Source organism: Hypomesus nipponensis, chromosome 4, assembly GCF_054491055.1.
Source record: "Hypomesus nipponensis isolate SF chromosome 4, ASM5449105v1, whole genome shotgun sequence".
Classification (NCBI taxonomy): Eukaryota; Metazoa; Chordata; class Actinopteri; order Osmeriformes; family Osmeridae; genus Hypomesus; species Hypomesus nipponensis.
In genome coordinates this window covers 9,654,170-9,675,785 of record NC_140364.1, presented here as the reverse complement: position 1 = coordinate 9,675,785, position 21,616 = coordinate 9,654,170, and the positions used below count along the sequence as shown (strand labels likewise).

General features: G+C 44.7%; 1 protein-coding gene across 1 annotated transcript in view; it reads right to left on the bottom strand.

The window, feature by feature from the left end:
- Positions 1-21,250, bottom strand: part of angpt1 (angiopoietin 1) — a 38,814-nt gene extending 17,564 nt beyond the window's left edge. The window contains exons 1-4 of the mRNA XM_084696310.1: positions 20,876-21,250; positions 4,696-4,851; positions 4,035-4,156; positions 2,663-2,895 (exon numbers count right to left, since the gene is read on the bottom strand). Coding sequence (XP_084552436.1) covers positions 2,663-2,895; positions 4,035-4,156; positions 4,696-4,851; positions 20,876-21,250 — 886 coding nt within the window. The remainder of the gene's footprint in view (positions 1-2,662; positions 2,896-4,034; positions 4,157-4,695; positions 4,852-20,875) is intronic.
- Between the last annotated feature and the right edge of the window lie 366 nt (positions 21,251-21,616).

Genomic DNA, 21,616 nt, shown 5'->3' with positions numbered 1-21,616 from the left:
CTATGCCCACTGGTCTATGCTGAACTGTTTGTTACATTTCTCCAGAGAAGACCTCATGAATGCAGCACAAAGAGCAAACAGACAAAATGGCACAGAGTGAAAAACCTAGTGTTGCTATTCTATGTCATTACAGCATCAGGTTTTGCTCCATCAAAGTCTGGCATGCACGGTTCAAAACATGGGTATTTTGTGAGTCATAAAAGGGCTTCACTAGAGGCTAAATGATCGTTTATTCTACAGCGAACACTGTACCCGCAGCGTGAGCGAAATGCCGGGAATTAAAATAGGATCTCCCTCCCGCCAGACAGCAGTATCCCCGCTGTAAAAATGATTGATGCCATTCATTAAGTTGGATCATAGAATACTGTAAAACGAATTCATACTTAGCGGCCAGAGATTTTTTGAGGAGCATTCCAATGCTGAGGTCAATTACCGCTAATAACGTGCTTTGGCTCATTGCATTCTACTAAGGTTTTAGGTAATAGTTACAGCCTAAAACGTGAGCTCAGTAAACGGCATCTGGCCACTTAAAGGATGGCTGTACAGGAGTTCATAATCCAGCTGTGGAAAATACATACTTTAGCTACTCTTAACAAAGAGATAATAGTTTGTAGTTGTGGTTAATGTTTATTGAGACTTCTAATGATGAACTCCCTGCTCAGAGAAGGCCTCTTTTCCCCAACAGTAACTGTCAGTAATGATTTGAATCCCAGCTCCAAAGGAAATGCTACGGTTCAGTTTTCCAAACAGAGGCTAACGCAGGCAGACGCCATACAATGGCATGAGATGCTAACCCTCCCCAAACAAAAACAAGTATCCGTTTGGAAAACAAACAATGGAATCTCCTCATCACACACACACACACACACACATACACACACACACACACACACACGCACATACACACACTCCTCAATCCCCCCACCTAAAAAAAAAGAGAAAATGAACTTTGTGGCTCTTAGCTTTTGCTACTATGATGAAGATGGGATAGCTCTGTGCTTGCCGGTCTGTACTAATCAGTGAGACCTCACCTCGGACAGACAGGCTTTCCCTCAGGAGCCATTACAACTTGAATTATTCATCCTGGGGTGAGGAGGGCGACCCCCGGCACCCGGTTGGCCCTCAGAGCCACCTCCAAGGAGAAAGCGACCAACCACAGTGCAGCGGTGGCCATGTTTCATTTCTATCGCTTTTCTTTAAAACAGCCACTAATCATGGCTGAGGGGCTGACAGGCACGTAAAATGGCCGACTAGGCAACAAGATGGTAGTTAAGCTGCCTTTGTGAATTATTTAAAACTGATGACACAGAGTTATTTGTTTTGTTGATCAATTAATGACTTTCAAAAGATAAATAATACCACATCATTTTGGATCAGCATCATGGAGTCACTGATTGAAACTCAAAACTTCCTCTAAGCGTAAAAAAAGATCTACTGCCAGAACCACGAGAAAGAGAAAACTCTGAAAAGTCATTGACCTTCTTGGCATGGATCATTAAAGCTAGATTACAATGGGATTAATATGAAGCATGTGTTTATCATGCGCTACACTTTTCCTCTAATGTGTCCAGTCACATCCAGTCACGTCTTCTCATGTACCGCCTGACATAACCGACAGGCACAGGAAGTGGATGTCAGGCACAGGAAGCATTGTGGGGTCTTGAGGCGTCACAGGAGGAAGTAGCAAACATGCACAGGGGAACTCCGTTTCCACGACGCCACCAATCCCCAACCTGGACCTTCACATGAAGTCACATGTGACCAATGCGATCTGAGAGCAGACATGGGACCAGGAAGGTTTATTTGGGATGGGGGACGGAGGCTCTGCTGTGGGGAAGGGGGTAATGAGTTCACTGCGTTGGCTAAACCTGAGGGTCGAGTTGCTGTGAGGGTCAAGCGGTGAGTCCAGAGGGGACGGGGGGAGACACGAAGGAAGTCTATTTGTCAAACGGTTGACGTTTCACTAAAGCGTCAACCCCAGCCCCTAATATGCTGAGGCGTGGTAAGCCATTACGGTAAAGAGAGCAACACACTGAGTGATGAGAGTGAGGCTTGTGGCTTGGAGGAGAGGAATCTCTGAAACTGCTCACTCAGGCGAAGTTTTCAGGGAAAGGAGATTTCCTCGTCTCACAGTACGAAGCAGGGTTTATAGAAAAAGGGCATGACAGCTTCAACGCCAGTAAAACAGGCAAGCGTGTAACGGGGCTGTGACATCACAGGGATTCCTCTCTGGATGACAAGCTTCCGTCCAGTTGCAGCAGTCGTTACTGACTGAAGATACTGAATAACCCAATCTGAGACCAGGCAGAAGGGTGTACTCTTGGTCAAACAGCAGATGTATTGACTTGGACTCATACAACAAGCTGTGTGTCATTAGTTAGACCCTGTCTTTGGTATGATAAAAACCTCAAAGAACTCCAGATTATGTGCCTTAGTAGGGAGTCAGATGGCTGAGCGGGTTATCACGGCTGAATCTGGCTATTACTCAGAAGGTTGCCGATTCGATTCCCGGCTGTGCAAAATGACGTTGTGTCCTTGGGTAAGGCACTTCCCCCTACTTGCCTCAGGGGGAATGTCCCTGTACTCACTGTAAGTCGCTCTGGATAAGAGCGTCTGCTAAATGACTAAATGTAAATGCCTTCCGTGTGGTACGGTCCCATACCTCCGTCTTTGGAGCAGAGATTGAGAAGGTTGTGCACCGTGTCCATCATCTCCTGCTGCTGCCGCTGCAGGGCGCTGCTGTTGCCTGTGGCCCGGCTGAGCTGGGTCTCCAACTCCCGGATGACTCCGCTCTGCCTGCCCACCAGGACCTGCAGGCTGCCCTTCTCCTCCCTCAAGACGTCCAGCTCCTCACGGTGCCTCGACTCCATCTCCTGCATCTTCTGCTCCAGGAACCTGGGGAGGAGGGTCAAGGGAGAAGGGTGAGGGAAAGAAGGAGCGGATGGAGAGGAGGAGAACAGGATTGTCTCTGTTTGCGGATAAGGTCAGAGTCCAAAATATACTGTACAGTGGTATTCACTCGTACTTATTGAAATGAGAGAAGACCGTGCCAGGGTGTGTTTCGGGAACCTAACCATGTTCTGTGTGTTTATAACATAGCTGACTGTTTATGTCAGCCGGCTTAGTTGCCATGAGATACACACACAAAATAAACATACTTACATTTCATCATCACTGATTACACGTAAGCCATTATAACTGTATCCTATAGTCATGCGTTTTACAATTTCTGCCTGAAAGATGATATTGACTGACACAAAAATTCATAATCTGTTCTCAAATCATGCCATTTATTATTTTTAACTATGATTTGATTTCAGAATTGTTCAAGTTTTGGAAAATGTGAGCAGGAATCCATCCAACTTTCCTAAAGCACAGCAGCAACATAAAAGAAAGTATATGTCATTTTGCTCTATTTTCTTTCCTAGGAAGCTGTTTTAGTCATATGGATGTTAAGGACATGTACAGCTGTGTGACTGCAGAAGACCAATGGACGCCAGGGACAAAGCTTTTAAACAGATGATTAAAAATAATCCCACTGGTCCAATCAACATACAGACTACTAGGAGAAGCCATCCAAAAGCCATTTTCATTAGACAACATTGCAACATCCTAGGAAAATATAGCCTCATACCGTTTATAATGTTTGACATTTACATGAGGGGACCCAGCATCCTGTTTCATGGTAAATGACACACTTAACTGAGCTGGTGTGTGGAGGAAGGACCATATGTCCTCATCATCGTGCTGATGTGTGTTGCTGGGGATACTGGTCTTGCTTGCCTATCCACATAACTATCCTCAACGGAGGCTCGAGTTCGGCATCTATCACTTAGACCTCTCTCCAGCTTTTGCCAACGTAAACCTTGTCCATTGAACGACAAAATCTGCGACAGCCCATTCTTTTATTATCAGTACAACATATATTAAAGTCGGCTGCAGTTGAAATAACTAAAATAGTATGGAAGGTTTGGTATCTGCCAAGAACGTTTGAAACATAAATCTGCAAGTAACTGTTTGAAAAAAAAAATTACCCATTTTTTTCATGGAGCTTGCTGATCTCATTGGTCTGGACCATGAGCTCCTTCTCCAGCTTGTTAGTGGAGAGAGAGTTCTCCAGCAGCTGGATCTCCAGCCTGGATGTCTGATTCAGGACCTGCCCCAGGACACACACAGCTCAGTGGTTTCCTCTGTCACAGTGGTGATACTTCAATCCAAACAGTGTGGGTCAGAAATATAAGTTCTTGCTTGAAATAATATGAGAGACTGATTATTGACACAGGATAATACTTGACTGAGGTGCACAGGAAGAGAGACTACACAAGTATTGCTCAGTAAATGTATTTTTTTTAACACATCAGCAAAAAGTAATGTCCCCCCCAGACGATCTCCTTTTGTCGCTTTCTCAAGCTCCCAGAGAGAGCTGGAAACAGACATGTGCACATTACATATAGCGTCTGAGTAGATATTTATTAGGCATCCATATTGTCTTTGGCCTGTAATCCCCCCCCCCCTTCAGCATTTTAGGGGTGGCTTCATGCAGAATAGTTGTTGAAATGGTGCGTGGCATAGACCCTGTGTAGAGGGGGAGGGGATGGCGGTAGATAAAGGGCAATTCAAATGTCGTTTCCATGCAGTTTTTTTATGTAAAGGATATATTTTTATGGTTTATAGAGGAGAGGGGGAGGTTTGTACCTGTGTCTCCACGTCCGTCAGCTTGCGTGTCTGCTCTGCTGTCTGGGAGAGGAGGTTGGTGCCCATTTCCAACATGGCCGCCGTGTGGTTGTGGACCGCGCTCTGCTGCAGTTGAGCCATCTCAGTCTTCATACTCTCTTTAATGTAGTTCTCAATCTAAATCAAACAAAATAACAGAGAAAAATGCCCCCAAAGTCATACAGACAGCAAAATGTCTCATTTGAAAACATAGACATAAGAGCACCTTCAAAATCAAGAAACCTTTCGGATCCTTTCAAACTATGTATAACACCATCACAGTATTCCATTGCATGTTGCAGAATATCACTCAGAACAACGATGCTTTATGACTTCAAGACACCTTCATTTAGACATAAACATATTTATAGATCTCTCATATTCTTCAATCAATACATTCCCTCGTGTACTTTCTTCAAAGCCTTTCTTTTCAGCGTCAGTATTTCATAGTCATCGATTGAGATGATTTGATGCTTTACCCCAAACTTTCAGCAAACACAAAACATCTCAAGCCCTTGAGTGGAACCACCCAAGTGAAGAATGAGTTTGTAAAAAGATAGGTGGATCCAGATGTAGGTCATTAGTTAAGGAAGGAAAAGACATAGATGGCCAGATATTCACCCAGGCTTATCTTGAAAGCGCTCTTTCATCCTTATCTCCCTACCCAGCGGAGGGATGAGAGGACTGGGGGAGGGATTGGATCGATTGTTCATGGGGATTAAGCAGCAGGGCCGTCATGGTGTCCAGTCATGGTGTCCAGTCATGGTGTCCTATGGTTTTCATGGTGAGATCCAAACATTAAGTGAACACACTCAATCTTTTTCATGAAGAGTTTTTTCCTCTTTTTGCCCTGGTCTTCCATTTAACCAAGAGGATATCTTTGATCTGAGGTCAATTTTAGGGATTCACTTTCAATTAGGGCTCCTTCATCGCAAGGCCGGTTTCAAACCACCTCCGCAACATGAGCTCACAGTCTGTTTTCAGATACACATCGATCCTGTTCCAAACATGACCGTGTCACCACATTCCCTGCTGGCTGATGCCCTTACTCAGCAAATGTTCCTGGTGCACAGGCCCTCGTCTGAGCGAACCAGACAGCATACAAGCAGACGTCACCAGCCCAGATCCACTCGCCCGAGTGCGAAGGAAAATATTTTCACTGCGAGATGCTTAGTGACACCATCACATTCTCTCACTTTGTTTTTCCATCTCTCTGAAGGTACAGATTGTTCCTATTATCACATGAGGGGTTGATGTCCGGGGACGCCCATGGGACTACTTGGTCAAAGGGACCTTACATGTGTATCCCCACTGGTATCTACTTGGGCTGTGTGACTCACATCAGAAGATAACAGTCAGGCACGGTGATAGGCAACCCTTTCATTCTCCTGATAGGCTTCAGAGCTGACTGGAAGAATGCAGTGCTTTTGCATTTTGTTACATTTCTTAAACCCTTTTAAAGTTTCTTTTATTACAATGAAATGACTGTAACCCTTTATTCACATGAGGACATGATGCACGTTTATTCAACGGTATTGGCGAATGATAGGTTTGTGCTCCTTTCATGTCAGTGCGTTGCAAAACATAAATGTTGAAATTACATTTCAACGTGGAGACATCAAGGATGAAAACTACATTTGGTTTGGATACGATGGATGTGACCGCAATGTTTCAAAAACGAAAGAACAAATGTATACTTGGCTGCCATTGCATCTGTTAGGCAAGGTCCTTCAAGATGATTGAGTGAAAACACATTTTGCATGGCAGTCTTAGGCGCATTTATAAGACTGGCCATGACAAAGAGACCTGTCAAATAACTTTCGTACAAACATAATGGAAGTTGTTCAACAATTGAATCAACCAGGACGTGAACAGACCATCATAACATATATATATTAGAAACAGGTCCTTTCACTAGCACACTGCGACAGCTTTCTAATGGTTCATCACCAGTATCAGCCAACCGCAACTGTGATGTCTGTAGTGTCCTATCCGTTCTTGGATGCCTTTTCAAAGCTAAACAAAGCGTTGTTTTACTCTTGCTTTCAGATACAATATGACTCCCTTAGCTGGGAAGTACCACAGACTGACATAAGTGTCACTTTCGAGAGAAGCTCCAAAGACTCAGCCCAAGGTGTTGGAAGGAACATGAAGGAGTCCCAAACCGTAGCGGTCAGAACTCAGATATTCGAGTGGATTGCACTGACTTGTGATAAGGAATATGTTAACATTGTTTGAGCAGATTTTGCCTGAACGGATAACCTCTGGCTCATGTCACATCTTAGATAAACTGTTTAAACATATCTTCAAAGCTAGCTCTCTCTAAAGCTTATTTGTAGCTTGGAAGCTTTTATGACTGTTTGCTAATCTGTTCTGGACGGGGAGCTCAAACAACCTGGAGGTGAGTTTTCTCAAAGGAGATGGCAATACATGGGGATGTCAGTGGGATCAGTGCAGCAAAAAGTGTAAAGACGAACGACCAACCTGAGGCTCGACCAAGGCACACATTGCCTTTCTACAGAACACTTTCTACAGAGCACTTTCTACAGAACACTTTCTACAGAACACTTTCTACTGAGCACTTTCTACAGGACACTTTCCACAGTGTTCTATGATTCGCACCTGGTGAGTCACCTTGACAGAGGAGGTCGACATGACGGAGTGGTCTGCAGAAACCCAAAACCAGACAACGGATGCTCATGGCGGGTGTATGTGTGTGTGTGTGTGTGTGTGTGTGTGTGTGGGTGTGTATGTATGTGTGTGTGTGTGTTTGACTCACGACTTACGGTAATCTAGACAGGGGTCATACATGGAAAGTACCAAGGAGAAACAAGATTACACAAACATAGGCCCATCATGTAAAAATATCTCGCATGGGAAGCAGTAAATCTGTCCGATGTGGGTGTCAAGTTATTTGGCTGTACATAGCCCTACTACAAACATGTTGTGTTTTATTCTGAGGAGCGGTGTAGAGCTACAAAACAGAGACAGAAAGAAAAAACAAGTCATGTTTATCATTGCCAGTGGATGGAAGAAAACTGAGAGGAATTCTAGTCAGAGTTGGAAAAGATTGTAAGTGCGTACAAAACTAGTGCTTTCATCTACCAAGGGGTATTGTTTCAGTGCCAAGATTAATTCTCAGTGATATTTGACAAGGTGGGAAAACCAACAAGACGACCAAACAAAAATCAGTTCAGAGCTTGTAACCTGATTTGAATGGAAAGGGGAATAAAGCTGCTGTTAAAAGGCAGCAGATATGTCTGTAGGCTGATGAACAAATCATCATAAATGTCTGAAAAACCTCCACTCGAAATGGAGGAAGGAATTTTGTACAAAACGGAGTTTTTGGAACATGCAGTTCAACTTGACTTAGCTGCAGCTGGAGCATTGGTTTGGATCTCCACGTAGCCCACCAGCTAGGGGTCACCCCAAATAAGTGGAGGTCACTTACAAGTATGGAGTCAGGTTTAACCTCTTACCTGGGCCGGGTATCATTATCAAGTCTACTGGGGATAAAAGGGCATTGTAGGCTAATTGCCTGATACGGTTGCAAATGCTGAAGACTAAGGAAAAGATGAGTAGACCTTTGTATTTTTGCACCTTTTTCTCTTGATATTTGCAATGCCTGTGCTTCCTCTATGTTCTGTGTGCCTTTTCAGCATTAATCCTGCCTGTCAGTCTCTAAGTCAAAACGTTTTGCCATGTTTCACAGTTTGAAACCGGAAAGAAATTAAAATGTAACACCGCTTCCCATGAAAATGAAAATAGGCCATATATCTCACCCCCACTCTTCCCTCCATCTCTTTCTCTGTGGCTTTTCAAAGGTGACAAAAGTAGATTTATACCAAGGGGGACATTCCTGGAGGTGTAATAACACTAAGGCCCGCTTTTAGAACTACTAAATCTCTGCCCTCGTTTGACATAATCAACCGTTAGCTAAGTGAGAGCCACATAAACACAACTTTATGTTTCCCAAAATGCTACTTGAGCAAAAAGGCCTAAAGGTTTAAAGAGCAGTTCTGTTCTGGAGGGGACTTCACTAACGACGCTGCGTGACAAGTTGACCTCGCCTAGTTGTGGCGTCCGGACAGGGCTCCTTCACCCCGTTAAGTGGTCCTCAAACACAGCCTATGCAACATGTCCAGACATGTCCCTGTTCCCTTAGCAGGTTTATGAGTGCTGGGCAGTGATTTAAAAGTCCTTCGTTAATGGACGTATTTGCGTTGAAGATGTCCAGGAGAGGCTGTTCCAACATGGATAAAGCATTCACACACAGAGTAAAACACTTCATCTTGGATGAGGAGAGATGTTTAGAGTGTGATCCTGAACTCTGGTTATTCAAGTGTGATGCCTCCTCTTCTTCATTGAAGAAACCTCCAGTCAGCATCATCCTTGAGAGCTCTGCAGAGAAGTTACCTCTGGGACTGGAAAGAGCACGACCCTCCCTGAAATCATTCTTAAAGATAAAATGTTTACCATTAATTCTGGCATTTTCCCATTAAATATGGCATCCGGCCAAAATGGGGTCTTGATCTTTTCTAAACAGTTGTGATGAGAGCCACTGAGAAGTTCCTAAAGCATGGGCCTGGAATGTTTTAAGTGTTCAGTAGAGAAGCTATGCGAGTTGTAGTCTTATCTCTGTCTTTGTGGGGGCCTGGGATGCCTCACCTAGTGGTTCTGTATGAGAACTGTCTAATGGACACGGCCTAGGCCTTGTCACACCCCATCAGCACCTCGCCCCAAAATGTAAGGCACCTTGGGAGTAATGCCAGCAAACACACCAACGCCTTCTTATCACCCAACGACAGACAAGAGGGTGAATTTGATAGGCCTCTCTGAAACCTGCTGCTGTAATTCACTCTGTGGACGTTTTATAGTTCGGGAGTTTAGGAGGTGCAATTTGACTGACTTTCGCTCCTCATGGCTTGTATAATCTAGAGAAAGCCGTATAAACCTGTCTCTCTCTCTGGTCTGGCTTCGGCTGCTGGTGTGTTTGTGCATAACTCACCAGTAGACAGGGAGAGGGGCTTTGTAAAGATATGCATTAGGACAGGGCCTGCTTGGGCTGGAACCACAGTTAACCTTTGTGACCTTTGACCTCGAGACTGGCTTCCAGACATTTACTCAAACGATGCTTTTCCATGCACACACACACACACACACACACACATACGCACGCACACACACACAATTAGATCTTAGTATCTTTCATGGAACATTTAGGGTGGTCCTGGATATCTCTCTCCCTCTCTCTATCTCTGTCAGAATGCTATTATGTTGATTCCGTTTCATGAGACTGGTGAGCAGATCCAAGTCTATAATTGGTCCTGTGTACACAACCTCAAACCACACCATCCGTCCCTGTAAATCCAGTCGTTTAAAGCCAAAAGCCCTGAAATTTGGCAAAGAGAAGCACACAACTTTCCACCCATCAAAAGGTTCTGCAGCTCAATACTTTGACAACAGTGGAGAAACTGAACCACTTTTCTCTTTTGTTTTTAATACTCCCAAATCTTTAGTCATACATAAAGACAAATTAGGACTCCCAATTCAGATGCTGAAATATAATGTTTTATGTTGTGGGCGAATATAGATTTCCCTCCTTCATTTAGTCGTTTAAGGCAATTATATTCACTGCAAATCATTGGAAACAATTTGCGATTTCTGAAACCAATGTGGAAAATGCATTTCCAGAATATTCCAAATTGATTTACTGGATAACGAATATTGTATAAATAGCAAACTTTACTCAAACCTTTGCATTTATCATCCATGATGAAACATGGAAATACAATGACTCAAAGCTTAAGCAAATTATGCAAACCTCTGCTGTAATCAAGAATCACTTCATCATAAGAGATTTTTTTCTGTTTGAGCAAGTCTCTTTCAATTTGTGAATATTTAGCTTTTAACCTTGTTTAGCAAAGGTAGGTGATTCATCGCTTCACTTTAAAATGGCTTCAGTCGGTAATGCAGTCCAAATCACAATTTACGTAACCAGGACCAACTCAACATGTACAATGTTAAAAGGCCTGAGAAAGGTGAAACTATATCCAAACATATTGCTCCTGAAATACAATCTTACCTCATACATCAAACACACAACTCTTAAAGAAATGTAACGGTTTTGCAGACTTAAATACGGTAAGTATCATGAATCAACATCATTCCTTTCTTTTGGTCCAGTATCCAACCAAAATATCAAGCAATACTTAACAGGGTCACACCTCTCGTGAAGGAAAGGAAAACAGAAGAAACATACAACACAATTAATTGAAGTGGCATACTCCATGGAACATGATCAAGGGAGCGAATGAATGAGTAATGACATGAGCCAATGTAACAAGAAAAGCTAGAAGTTGTTGATGTAAACTAGGGTAAATTCATCTTTGACATCCTGCCTTAAAAACAGAGCTTTCGTTTCGACCGAAGAAGCATGGATGGACAAAGAGTTTGCTTTGAACTTTGTCTCTCTCTGAAGATCACCGAGGAGCACATCCAGCAGAAATGTTTGCTTTTCTCTTTTTGATTCGGGCACTGTGATGTGGACATTTGCTTGTTATTACAATCAAGATTCTGAAAATGAATTTTTGGTGTGAGTCTAGACAGGGATTATTTGGCTGTCTAGTATGAGGATATTCCAGTGGCAACATGTCTGATCAAATCTGTTATTATAGTTTATTGATGTTTTTAGTCCTGGAGTGGAGCAAGAAGTAAGTGTTTTCCCTTGAACCTTTTCTGATAACCATCAGCAGCCCTTTAATCGAGGTGACAACCATTTTCTACGTTTTAAGACTTTCTGTGTTTAGATCACATCTCAAGCCTACAGTGTGCACAATCATCTTCCCATCATTCATGTGAGTTCATCTTGAGAGAAAATAAATATTTTAAAGCATGGATGTATATTTTTGCAAATCCTTCAGTTACAAGGGTCTCTCTTGTGTCAAAGCAAGCCCTTAAATTACCCTAATTAATGATGTGCATGTGTATGTATGGGAGAGGAAACACAAGCATTCATCCAAGACAGGGGAATGAGGAAACAAAACCAAACAACCAAACAAAGTCCAGTCTTCCCCGGTTGGCCGGTTGGTTGTCTGAACCCTGGGTTCAGTGCCAGCTGCAATGAGAGAGAGAGAGAGAGAGAGAGAGAGAGAGAGAGAGAGAGAGAGAGAGAGAGAGAGAGAGAGAGAGAGAGAGAGAGAGAGAGAGAGAGGGCAGTGGCAGGCTTTGCTTTACTATGTAATGATTTTCTCCAACATGGGAACATTTCCAACCAAGCCAGAATGTGGTTGACAATGAGTCTGTGATCTGACTGGCGGAGGCCTTCCAATTGATCCTGAAGTTCCACAATCCATACTGTTCTTGCCTAGAGTCCTGAAACACATAGGGACACCAAACCCTCACGAAGGGTTCCATTTAAATATCACAAGCGGTATCTGCTCCTCGTCCAGCACATTTACCACATACTGTAGATGAAATGGAGCCGAAGCAAGATGTCTTGGAAGTGAGTTTGGGAATATGGAATATATTATTTAATGACATAATCACAAGGATCACCCCTTCTGTTCTACCACAGCCTGTAACAGCAGCTCCATCCATCCCACAGGCTTCCATCTTTAATCAAAACGAATGGCTCTTTAATGACAGCCAGCGTTGCTCTCACAGTCACGTCCTTGTTTATCTTCAGCCCTAACATCCCATCAAGACAAGAGTCGACACTTTATACACACGCTCTTCTCACCCAGGGCTCACCCACCACAAAATAACCTCTTCAGCAAGCTGCAGCACACCCAGCATGCCCCATCTCTCACCCCATCCCCAACCCTCCAATCTGCCTCTCAATGACCCCCCTCCCACGGGGTCTAGCCCGCCCACAGAGCACCCCTACTCTCCGGGACGGGCCCTTTCCCTCCCTCTCCTCTGGATGCATCACACACTGTTGAGACACTATTACATCAGTTTCAAACTATGAGGCCCTTCTTGCCTCATCTCCCCATCGCACAGTGCCCTGGCTGGGGCTGGGCCGTGCATCATCTGGGCCTGGCCGGGGCTGGACAGAGCTCTTTGATGTCCCGGCAGTGCGCTGACAGCGGTAGTCAACGTGCCCTGGGGCAGGGTACTGATGAGGTGCAACAGGGGCCAGTGGCATCACGGAGACTGCCGAATGCAGTGACTCGGAACACACACACACACACACACTCACACACACTTACACACATACTCCTGCAAACATACATGCTGAACACAGAAAGACAGATAGACACGCAAGCAAGCACACACACACGAACACACAAACACACACCTCCTCTCCCCCCAGTTCCAGTGCACTGCTGAGCAGCAATCCAATCCAAACAGAGCAGGAGGACGAGGTACAGTAGCACGCAGCAGATGGAACTGCTTTACCCTGACCTCGGTTCAGAGCTCTGCAGGGGAGGTAAAATGCACGCAAATGCCGATACGGTGTACTCTATTCTTTCACAGGTTCAAGTCTATCAACTGATGTAGATGTGCATTTGGTGTCTGAGGCAGAATGAGAAATCCTCACTGCCCGTCTCGGCTAGGCTTACGCAGTGGACACGCAAGTCTTAGCTACACAGCACGGCTCAGTACAAACCCATAACAACACACCCCAGCCTGGTGTCACCCCAGCTCCAAACTTAGAGAGGCAGAGAGAGATGGAGAGAGAGAGAAGCCAGAGGATACACAGCCCTAAATCCCTTTCATCTACCCAACTGCCAGTTTATTTAGCTTTCTCGGACTGAAGTATCAGTTGAAGTGTGTATGCACAATAACAAGCAGGGGGGTATCCAGTGATCCTGCCCAGCCAGACCCCAGAACTGCAGGACTTTCACCCCCAAACTGGGCTACAGTAGTAGAACACTATTATCTGATTTCTGGACCCAACTCAACTTTATGGTAAGACAGCACAAACTTGTCATTGAGACATGAGCGGTTTATAGGAATGAGTAGTATCTCAAAATATTATGAATGTAGAAGATCCTTGCTGTATATTTATCTTGCTGTATATGTCTTGTGGCCAAACATCATCTGGAGATGTCCCCTGATGCTATCACATCATCCATCATATCACTCACACACACACACACACACACACCCACGCACACACCCACACAAACACACACACACACACACACACACAAAGAGCCTACCCATGGATTAACCCTCCGCAACCTCAGCTTGTAGCTACGTGACAAACATGTCTGGAAGCACAAACATCTGAAGCCATTGATGACATTCGACATCCTGGTCTGGACGTCCATCCACACCAGCGTGTGCTTCTGGGTTGAGGTGGGAAAGGACATGCCTTCGGGCCATAGAGGTGACTAATCCCCTCCTTCTCACAGCATAACAACAAACACCTGTGTCTGAGGGAGAGGACTCAGCACTGAGAGGTTAAGTTCATAGCAAAGCTGTGTTTTGTTATTGTCTGTTCTGTTACCATTCTGACTACATGGCTTGGTCCATGCTTCTTGAAGCAGAAATGCAACTGAGATTATACTGTATGACTGTGTTCAGCCTATGCTCTGCACCTCTCTGTGTCACTGACCATCTCTGGAGGAGGGGATCCCTCACTGAATTGCTCTTCCCAAGGTTGCTTCCAGTTTTTTGAGTTTTCCTTGTCTTCCTTGAGGGTTTAGGTTGGTTTATTCTAGTTATATGGGCATATGTGAAGCCCTCTCTGACATTGCTAGTGAAAAGGGATGCACTAATAAAAGTTGTAGTGCTCTACCCCTGTGTTTCACGAGAGCAAAAGGCTAAGGTAAGGACTGAACTCCTATTTTAAGTAAGTGTGCTATATATAATATCTTATGACAAGGTGAGAGTTTGGGCCCAGGCACTCTATCTGCATCTTCACCAATTATCTCTGCTTGCTTGTGCCAGCTGCAGCCCTGGTATTGTGTGGAATGTGAGAAGCCTGGCTTGGGTCCCAGAAAGGCCAAACACAACACTGGACAAGGGTGAGATGTTCTCCAGAGCTGTGTGTGTGTGTGTGTGTGTGTGTGTGTGTGTGTGCATGTGTGTGAAAGGAGACAAAGTGTCGCACCAGTCTCAGATCTAAACCCTCTGAGCCGGGGGACCCGATGCATAGCAGGCACAAGAGCAAACCCACCCACAGCTGAGAGAGACTGAGCAGCCCGGCCTTACGAAAACGTCTCCAACCCTCCTACCATAAAATGGCTGCTTCTGATACTTACAGAGCTAATACATCAGCAGATATGGACTACGAAAGCTCTTTCATCCTCCGGCTCTCCAACAACCCTTCCTCCCCCACTCTGAGGCAGAAGAGACGATCAATTACTGAGGTCATTTTCAAATGTGACACGGAGGCAGGAGATATCAGGCTCCTATCCCAACAGAGACACTCAAGTTGAGATAGGGGAGCTTCCAGTTCCAGTATTAGTCACTTCAGAATCTAACCCTGTCTGTGAAGATGTGAAACTCTATATTTGTGTCACCCAGTATCTGCCACTTGGTCCTCCTCTCCCTCTATCTTCTCCCTAGCTCTCTTCTCCACATGTTCCCCCATAAGGCCCTTTGACTAGCTCTCCGATATTCTGCTGCCAGTTTGATTCCAAACCTCTCTCTCTGTTTTAACTTCAACTCTCCGTCTACTCTCTTTCATCCGCTTCTTACGATGTTTTGATTGGTGATCATGGGGCAGATGGAGGAACTGAACTCCAGATAACTTAAAGCGGCGTCTTCTGGACTCTTGGCAAGCTTCACAAGCGCTGACAGACAAAGCCACTCACAAGACAACATCTGTGGCAGGGGGTGTGGAAGAGGGGGAGGCGAGGGACGGGAAGGGGAGGTGAAGGGGTTCAGTGTATGGGGATGCTTCAGGAATTTCCCATGACTCCTTGCAGTTATCCTTATCTGTCCCAGATTAATAATTGTCAAATTGAAGAGGAGTTTGTGAGGATAAAACTTTAGTGCTGAACTCAAAAAGAGATGGACATGCAGGCTTAACCTTCTGTTCCTATATTTGCTGTGTTCTGTCCCGTGGCAAAAAAAGGCTCAAGGAATCCATAAATGCTCTTCCTGTGATGGCTGTGTCTGGAAGACCTACATCTGTCGGCTGTTCAACTGACATCTCTGTAGAAAGGCACACTTTGGTGGAAGGGGTGGAATTTCACAGGACTGAATTGAACTTGAAAGGGGTTCTCATCATATGGATGGGAGACAGACAGCGAGAGAACTAGAAAGTGAATTCATGTACGTTCATCATACCAACAGTACTCCTTCAATCAATAATCTGACTTTCCAACTCAGTTGTAACATGCTGCTAGTGGATTATTTTAACATCTTTAGCACATAAAGGATTTGAGCATTTTTTGAGCATTTTGAGCAGTCAGATTTGTTGTATTGTTTGTTATTTAACAATGTGGGAATGGTTTCTACAGTTTCTTATGTTTGAGTCACAATAGTTCACTCGTACCACAGTGCTAAAGATGTATTATACACCATCTCTCAGAAGCTATGCATCTCTCTAAATGTAAATATCCATTCCTTGAGGAAGTTTGTGAAAAAGGCCTTGTACCTGAGCACCACCATGTCGAGCCTTTAGTTTGAATACCTTCTGTAATCTAAAGAAGACAAATTTGAACTTTTAAAGAAATTAATCTGCCTGAGGGCAGATTAATCTCAGGAAATTCTCAATTTATACCACACATACAAGGCCTGGTGAGGACAGCTGAGGAAGAGGAAAGTTTGAAACTGGGAGCATAATAAATGCCAGACACACCTAGCCAAATACAATAATAATATTCCAATTAAAGCTGAATAAATCCTGTGCTGAAGCACCCACTGGGGAGATTCATTAAGCAAATGCAGGAAGTGGGACTGCTTGCATGCATGATGCTAACTGAGTCAAGACTGCCGTGGGCAAAATTATTCCCAAAATGTACTCCCTCATTCATCCTGGTTTCGTAACCCCTGGCACTCGGAGTTAAGGAGGCCTTTCTGTCTTACATCAAGATGTCTAACGGCGTTCTGAGCTAACGACTGCGTTGAAATATGACTTCTGGAGAAGGAGCTTGGTACAAAGGGTGCTGCCATATTGACTGTGACAAAAATACTAAACGCTTCTTTTCCTGAAAGTCAGAAACATGAACAATGTCAGCCTCGATGTTCACATCCATGTGGAAATACTGTGGCATAGCTTGTTTTCTATTCTCTGTGCAAAACGAGTTCATCATTGCAATGCAAAGATGAATCTTTCATAGGACAGCTGTAGAACAGTTTCTTCTGCTGTTTCCATGGTCTTAAGTTCGGGGGGACAGGAAGGAAGAGCTTTTTAGTCTGTTGCGCGTTCACCAGCGCTCTGCATCATCCGATTGTTAGTGTTGGCTTGCATTTTCAGCAAAAACAAACTTTGATAGAATGGAAGCGGTCCCTGAAATAGCCAGCTCTTTCCTTGGTTCCCCAGTCATGTTGTGTGGCCCTCAGATAGCATGATAGCATTAAAAGATCCTCATGCATCAACCAAATTACCATATTGGGGCTTGTGTGTGTGTAGGGGAGGAGGGTGGCTGTTGTAGTCTTCTATTGGGCATACTAATATTTGTAGAGATTATAATCACCATGTTCAGACTAAGGCAGAACAATTTGAATTTCGCAGGGACATGATAGCACTGATATCCACTCTCCTCCTGTAATTCAACAGCTTAGTATGGCGGATGCTTTCCTTTCCAAGATCCGTGGGCCTAGAGCACGTTCTACTGACTCCACTAAGAGCAGGCGTGTGAACATCTATCATTCCCAGTTTTACGAGAAGAGGCCTCTTTTTGGCTCCCTGGTGCAGACCTTAGCCTTAGTTTCATCTGTCCTTGAAAGACTGGCAAGTGGAAAGGATATCTTGGATACATATCCTGTGGCTAATGATCTCAGTCCCATGTAAAACTCTTCATGAATTGACCTTGAATAATCATTTAAAAATTAGTTTGTTTAAGTTAAACAGTCCATGTTCAATATGCATTTGCATGTTTCATTAACATTTTTGATTTGAGTGAACTGTTCCTTTACAGAATAGCTCTATCTGCACAAACTTGCCAGAGGGCCAGTGGAGCAGAGAGAGGGGGTGTACCATGCCTTACGTGGCTAGTTTACGGCAACAAATTCTCCAAGATCAGAGGCAGTTTCATCCAGTTCACTCTTTTTCTTACCAGGGCTGCTGGGGAGGTAATCCTTGGTCAAACAGACAGCACCTTTGACTGGACAGGAATGTTATCAGGACCTGCTCTGCTCTGGGTGAATTGAATTCCATGAAGGGGGAGACCCCAGCATGGTTAATGTGTCCCTCACTAGCTGCTCCCCCCCCCCACCCTGCACCATCTCCAACCCTCCTCCCCCACCACCCTCCACCAGTACCCATGCATTGCAGGTAGTAGTAAGAGGCTGTCTTGTGTGGATGCTCTCATCAGGGGTGGCTGGGGTAGTATTGGGGCCTGCTCTCCCTTTGACAAGCCGACTGTCTGTCTGTTATTGAGACAGATGGGCTGACTAGGATAGGGCACTTCATCTTCTGTCTGATGTTAACTGTGTCCTGATGCTAGTCATAAGAAGGTGGAATATCATTCCACTGTCATTCACTGTGGGCTTGAGGCCTGCCTCTCAATATGCCTGTTCCAGTTCTGCTGGTGATATTACTGCTGCATTTCCTTTTTTGCTCCTTTGTACTTTTAAAAGAGAGAATTGCCCTACATTGTGAGGGAAATACTCATTTTATGGGATCAAGCTTTCCGTGTTATGGGTTAAGACACGGTGTATCAGACATGTTTATTTCTTTGCCTCCACATTGAAAAATGTCTGTGGTGTGTGGAGATCTCTGGGGTGTCAGGGAAGAAACATGATGGTATTAGGGGTGATGGCAGATGCTTCTGCCTGCTCCCAGTCTCAAATGTGAGGAACTGTGTTTCTAAAGCTCTCATTCGTCAAAACTCCAGTCTGCAAATTTGCCGCTGGCCTGTTTTTATAGTATCATTTGTGGAATCGCAGACTGGTGAAGAACGTTGGGAATGAACGAAGATAAAACGACTGTTGTTTCACCCATGACTGCAGCTGACACCCACGCTCAATCGGAAGAACCTACAGGAACACCCAGAATTCTCTTTGCTACATCGGCTATCCCTTACAGACCTTTGGAGCGCTTGTTTAAAGTCTCAGACAAATACCTCTTTCTAAACAACAGATGAATTGGTGAATTAAAAACCACAAAAATGTGCCCCAGGGGTCAGATCTTTTGCTAAATTACGACACCAAAGGTGCAGCTGATGTGAACGGACTTCCACGTGATTCACTTTCCAATTCACTCTGTAGCTCCCTGTAACAACGTGTGGGCAGCCCCTCATGAATGACGCATTCTGTCAACCTGAACTTGGATGAAAAGCACTAATACACCAACTGTTTGGAAACTGCAGCCCCTAACCATTTTAATGGGGCCACTCGGGTTGCTAACGAGCCCACAGCGAGCTAACGAATATCGACAAGGTTCAGCTCAATTAATCCCACAATTCCAGAGTAATCCATCAAATCCATTGTGCATTGTACAAGGGCATTTATTTGTTCGCCCCATGCCAAGTTTTTTACAGACAAAAATAAACTATTACACTTAAAGCAATTTATCACAGATTGGCCCCCCTAATCTTATTTGAGAGTAACAATATTGTGAAAAGTACAGCATAGCTGGTTTTCCGAATTTAGCGTCTGTTTATTTGATTCATGTATTCATTTCAGGGAGATAGCCTAGCTCCTTGGAGACGGGGAGTCTCAAATCTTAAGAAAGCAACTCTGCTGCCAAATGCTATCAGCCATGACCTCACAACTCTTAAGTCATTAACATCACAGCGAAACCATATTCATAACGATAAACACCTATCTGAATTCATAAATAAATAAAGTGGTCTCACTGTCCATGCTCAATAATACAAAGTCTCATCATTACCAAAGGTTTATATTAATTTCAACTCTTGTTACCTTAAAAAATGGGCAACACCAGACCTTGGCTCTCTCTCAAATAATATATTTCTTTAAATAAAATAAAAATATTAGGAGAAACTAGACAAAGTTTTTCAAATCAATGAGTAAAAGTATAGTTCTAAATGCAATTTTTTCTGATTGTTCTTTCTCTTTCAATGCACAGAGTGTTATTGTGCATTGCCCCTCAATATTCTCAAATGCTTCAAACCTTTTATCCTGACATTGCTGACAGTGCCAAGTCTTGTGCTTTAAATCCATAGGTTCTCCGTGGTTTCAACTGTTGGACTCTACTTTGCACCTCATGTACACTCATCATTCAGTGCACTCTTTTTTGCACTGTGACAATACTGTCAGTGATGACAACACCATGTTGCTTTCTATCTTCAGAAGATGGACTAATGGTATGGAGGGAGAAAGTATATAGAGGGAGCTTTCTCCCCCATCTCTGTCTTTCTTTCTCTGTCTCTCTTCCTCCCCCTCTCTCTCTCTTAGTCTGTCCCATGGGTCTCTGTCTGACTTCCTGTCGTTAAAAAGACAGCACACTTGAGAACTGTGGATGACTGACAAATAACCAATAGCGCTTTGTGACAGCCACATTACGGAACGGAACTGGTAATGTGAGGAATTTGCTCAGGGTGAAGAGGGAAACACAAGCACAGTCCTTGCAAACACTTACATATTCTTTGTAATTGTGACACTACTTTGTAGAGGTCAATTATTTTGTGAACATCTGGTATTTCTGCATGTGAAAACAGGGCATATATTTTAACCAGCCTTATTGTTGTCTGTAAGACTTGATATTCAAGTTTAAAAAGAGTTTTAAGAGAGAGTTTGTATATGTCCTGTCTGTTCCACAGAGAGAAAAAAAGGTGCCATGATAAATAAATGTTCCAACCACTAAACCATAGATCTGTCCTTGAGATGACCACAATAAAACACAATGCTCTCGACGCTTACTGACTCACACATCCAACAGAAGTTCTTACAAAGACACCCAAACAAACAACAGCCCCAGACATGACCACAGCACAACCTGACAGCCCTTAACTTCTACTAAACAGCCACCAAAACACGCGCAGACGCGCGGACAAAAAAGGCACCTTGTCACACAGTGTCTGAAGACACGTTCAAATCTGCGCCTCACAACGCCAGCTCCATCTCTTACCTTCTGCAGCCATTGGGTGTAGTTCTCCATCACGTGCTCCAGGTGTTGGATCTTCTGGGTGGAGAGGTCGGGTTCGAGCGGCGGCGCGTCTCTCTGGAGCGCGTTGGCGTTGTGAACGGCCGTCTTCCCCTCCCTGCAGGAGCCTCCGTTGCCCTCGCCCTCAGGCAGGATGAAGGTGTAGGTGCACTGTCCATGCTGCACCCTGTGGTACCTCCGGTTGTTGCTGCTGCCCGAGCTGCCGCCACCTGCGCCACCCTGCCCCGTGCTGCTGGTGCTGCCCTCCGCCCCTCTCCTCTGCTCCCCGCCACTGCTGCCAGCCACCAGCAGGAGAGCTGCCAATAAGAGCAAATGGCAGGCGTACATGTGCCGCAACATAACACCTGGTTGGTTGGGGGGGGGGGGGGGGGGTTGTGAAGGTTAAAAAGCGACGTCCTTTTCTCGGTTCTGTCTGCGTTCGGAGGGACCGCTGGATCCGTGGGGGGTGGGTGGTGGGGGGGGGGGGGTTGTCAGTGTTTTGGGGTCCGGTGTGGGATCAGAAGGCTGTGAGAAACACCGTTGACGTGGAGCGTGTCTCGTCCATCCTGGCGCTGGACCTCCTGCCTGGTGAACGTCTGGAGGGCATCTCCGGTGTGCTCACATCCACTTCCACACGCTCTCTCTCTCTCGTTACATACACAAACACACACACGCGCGAACGTGCCGGATCCTGCGCTTCTCTGTTGAAAAGTCCGTCAGCGCTCT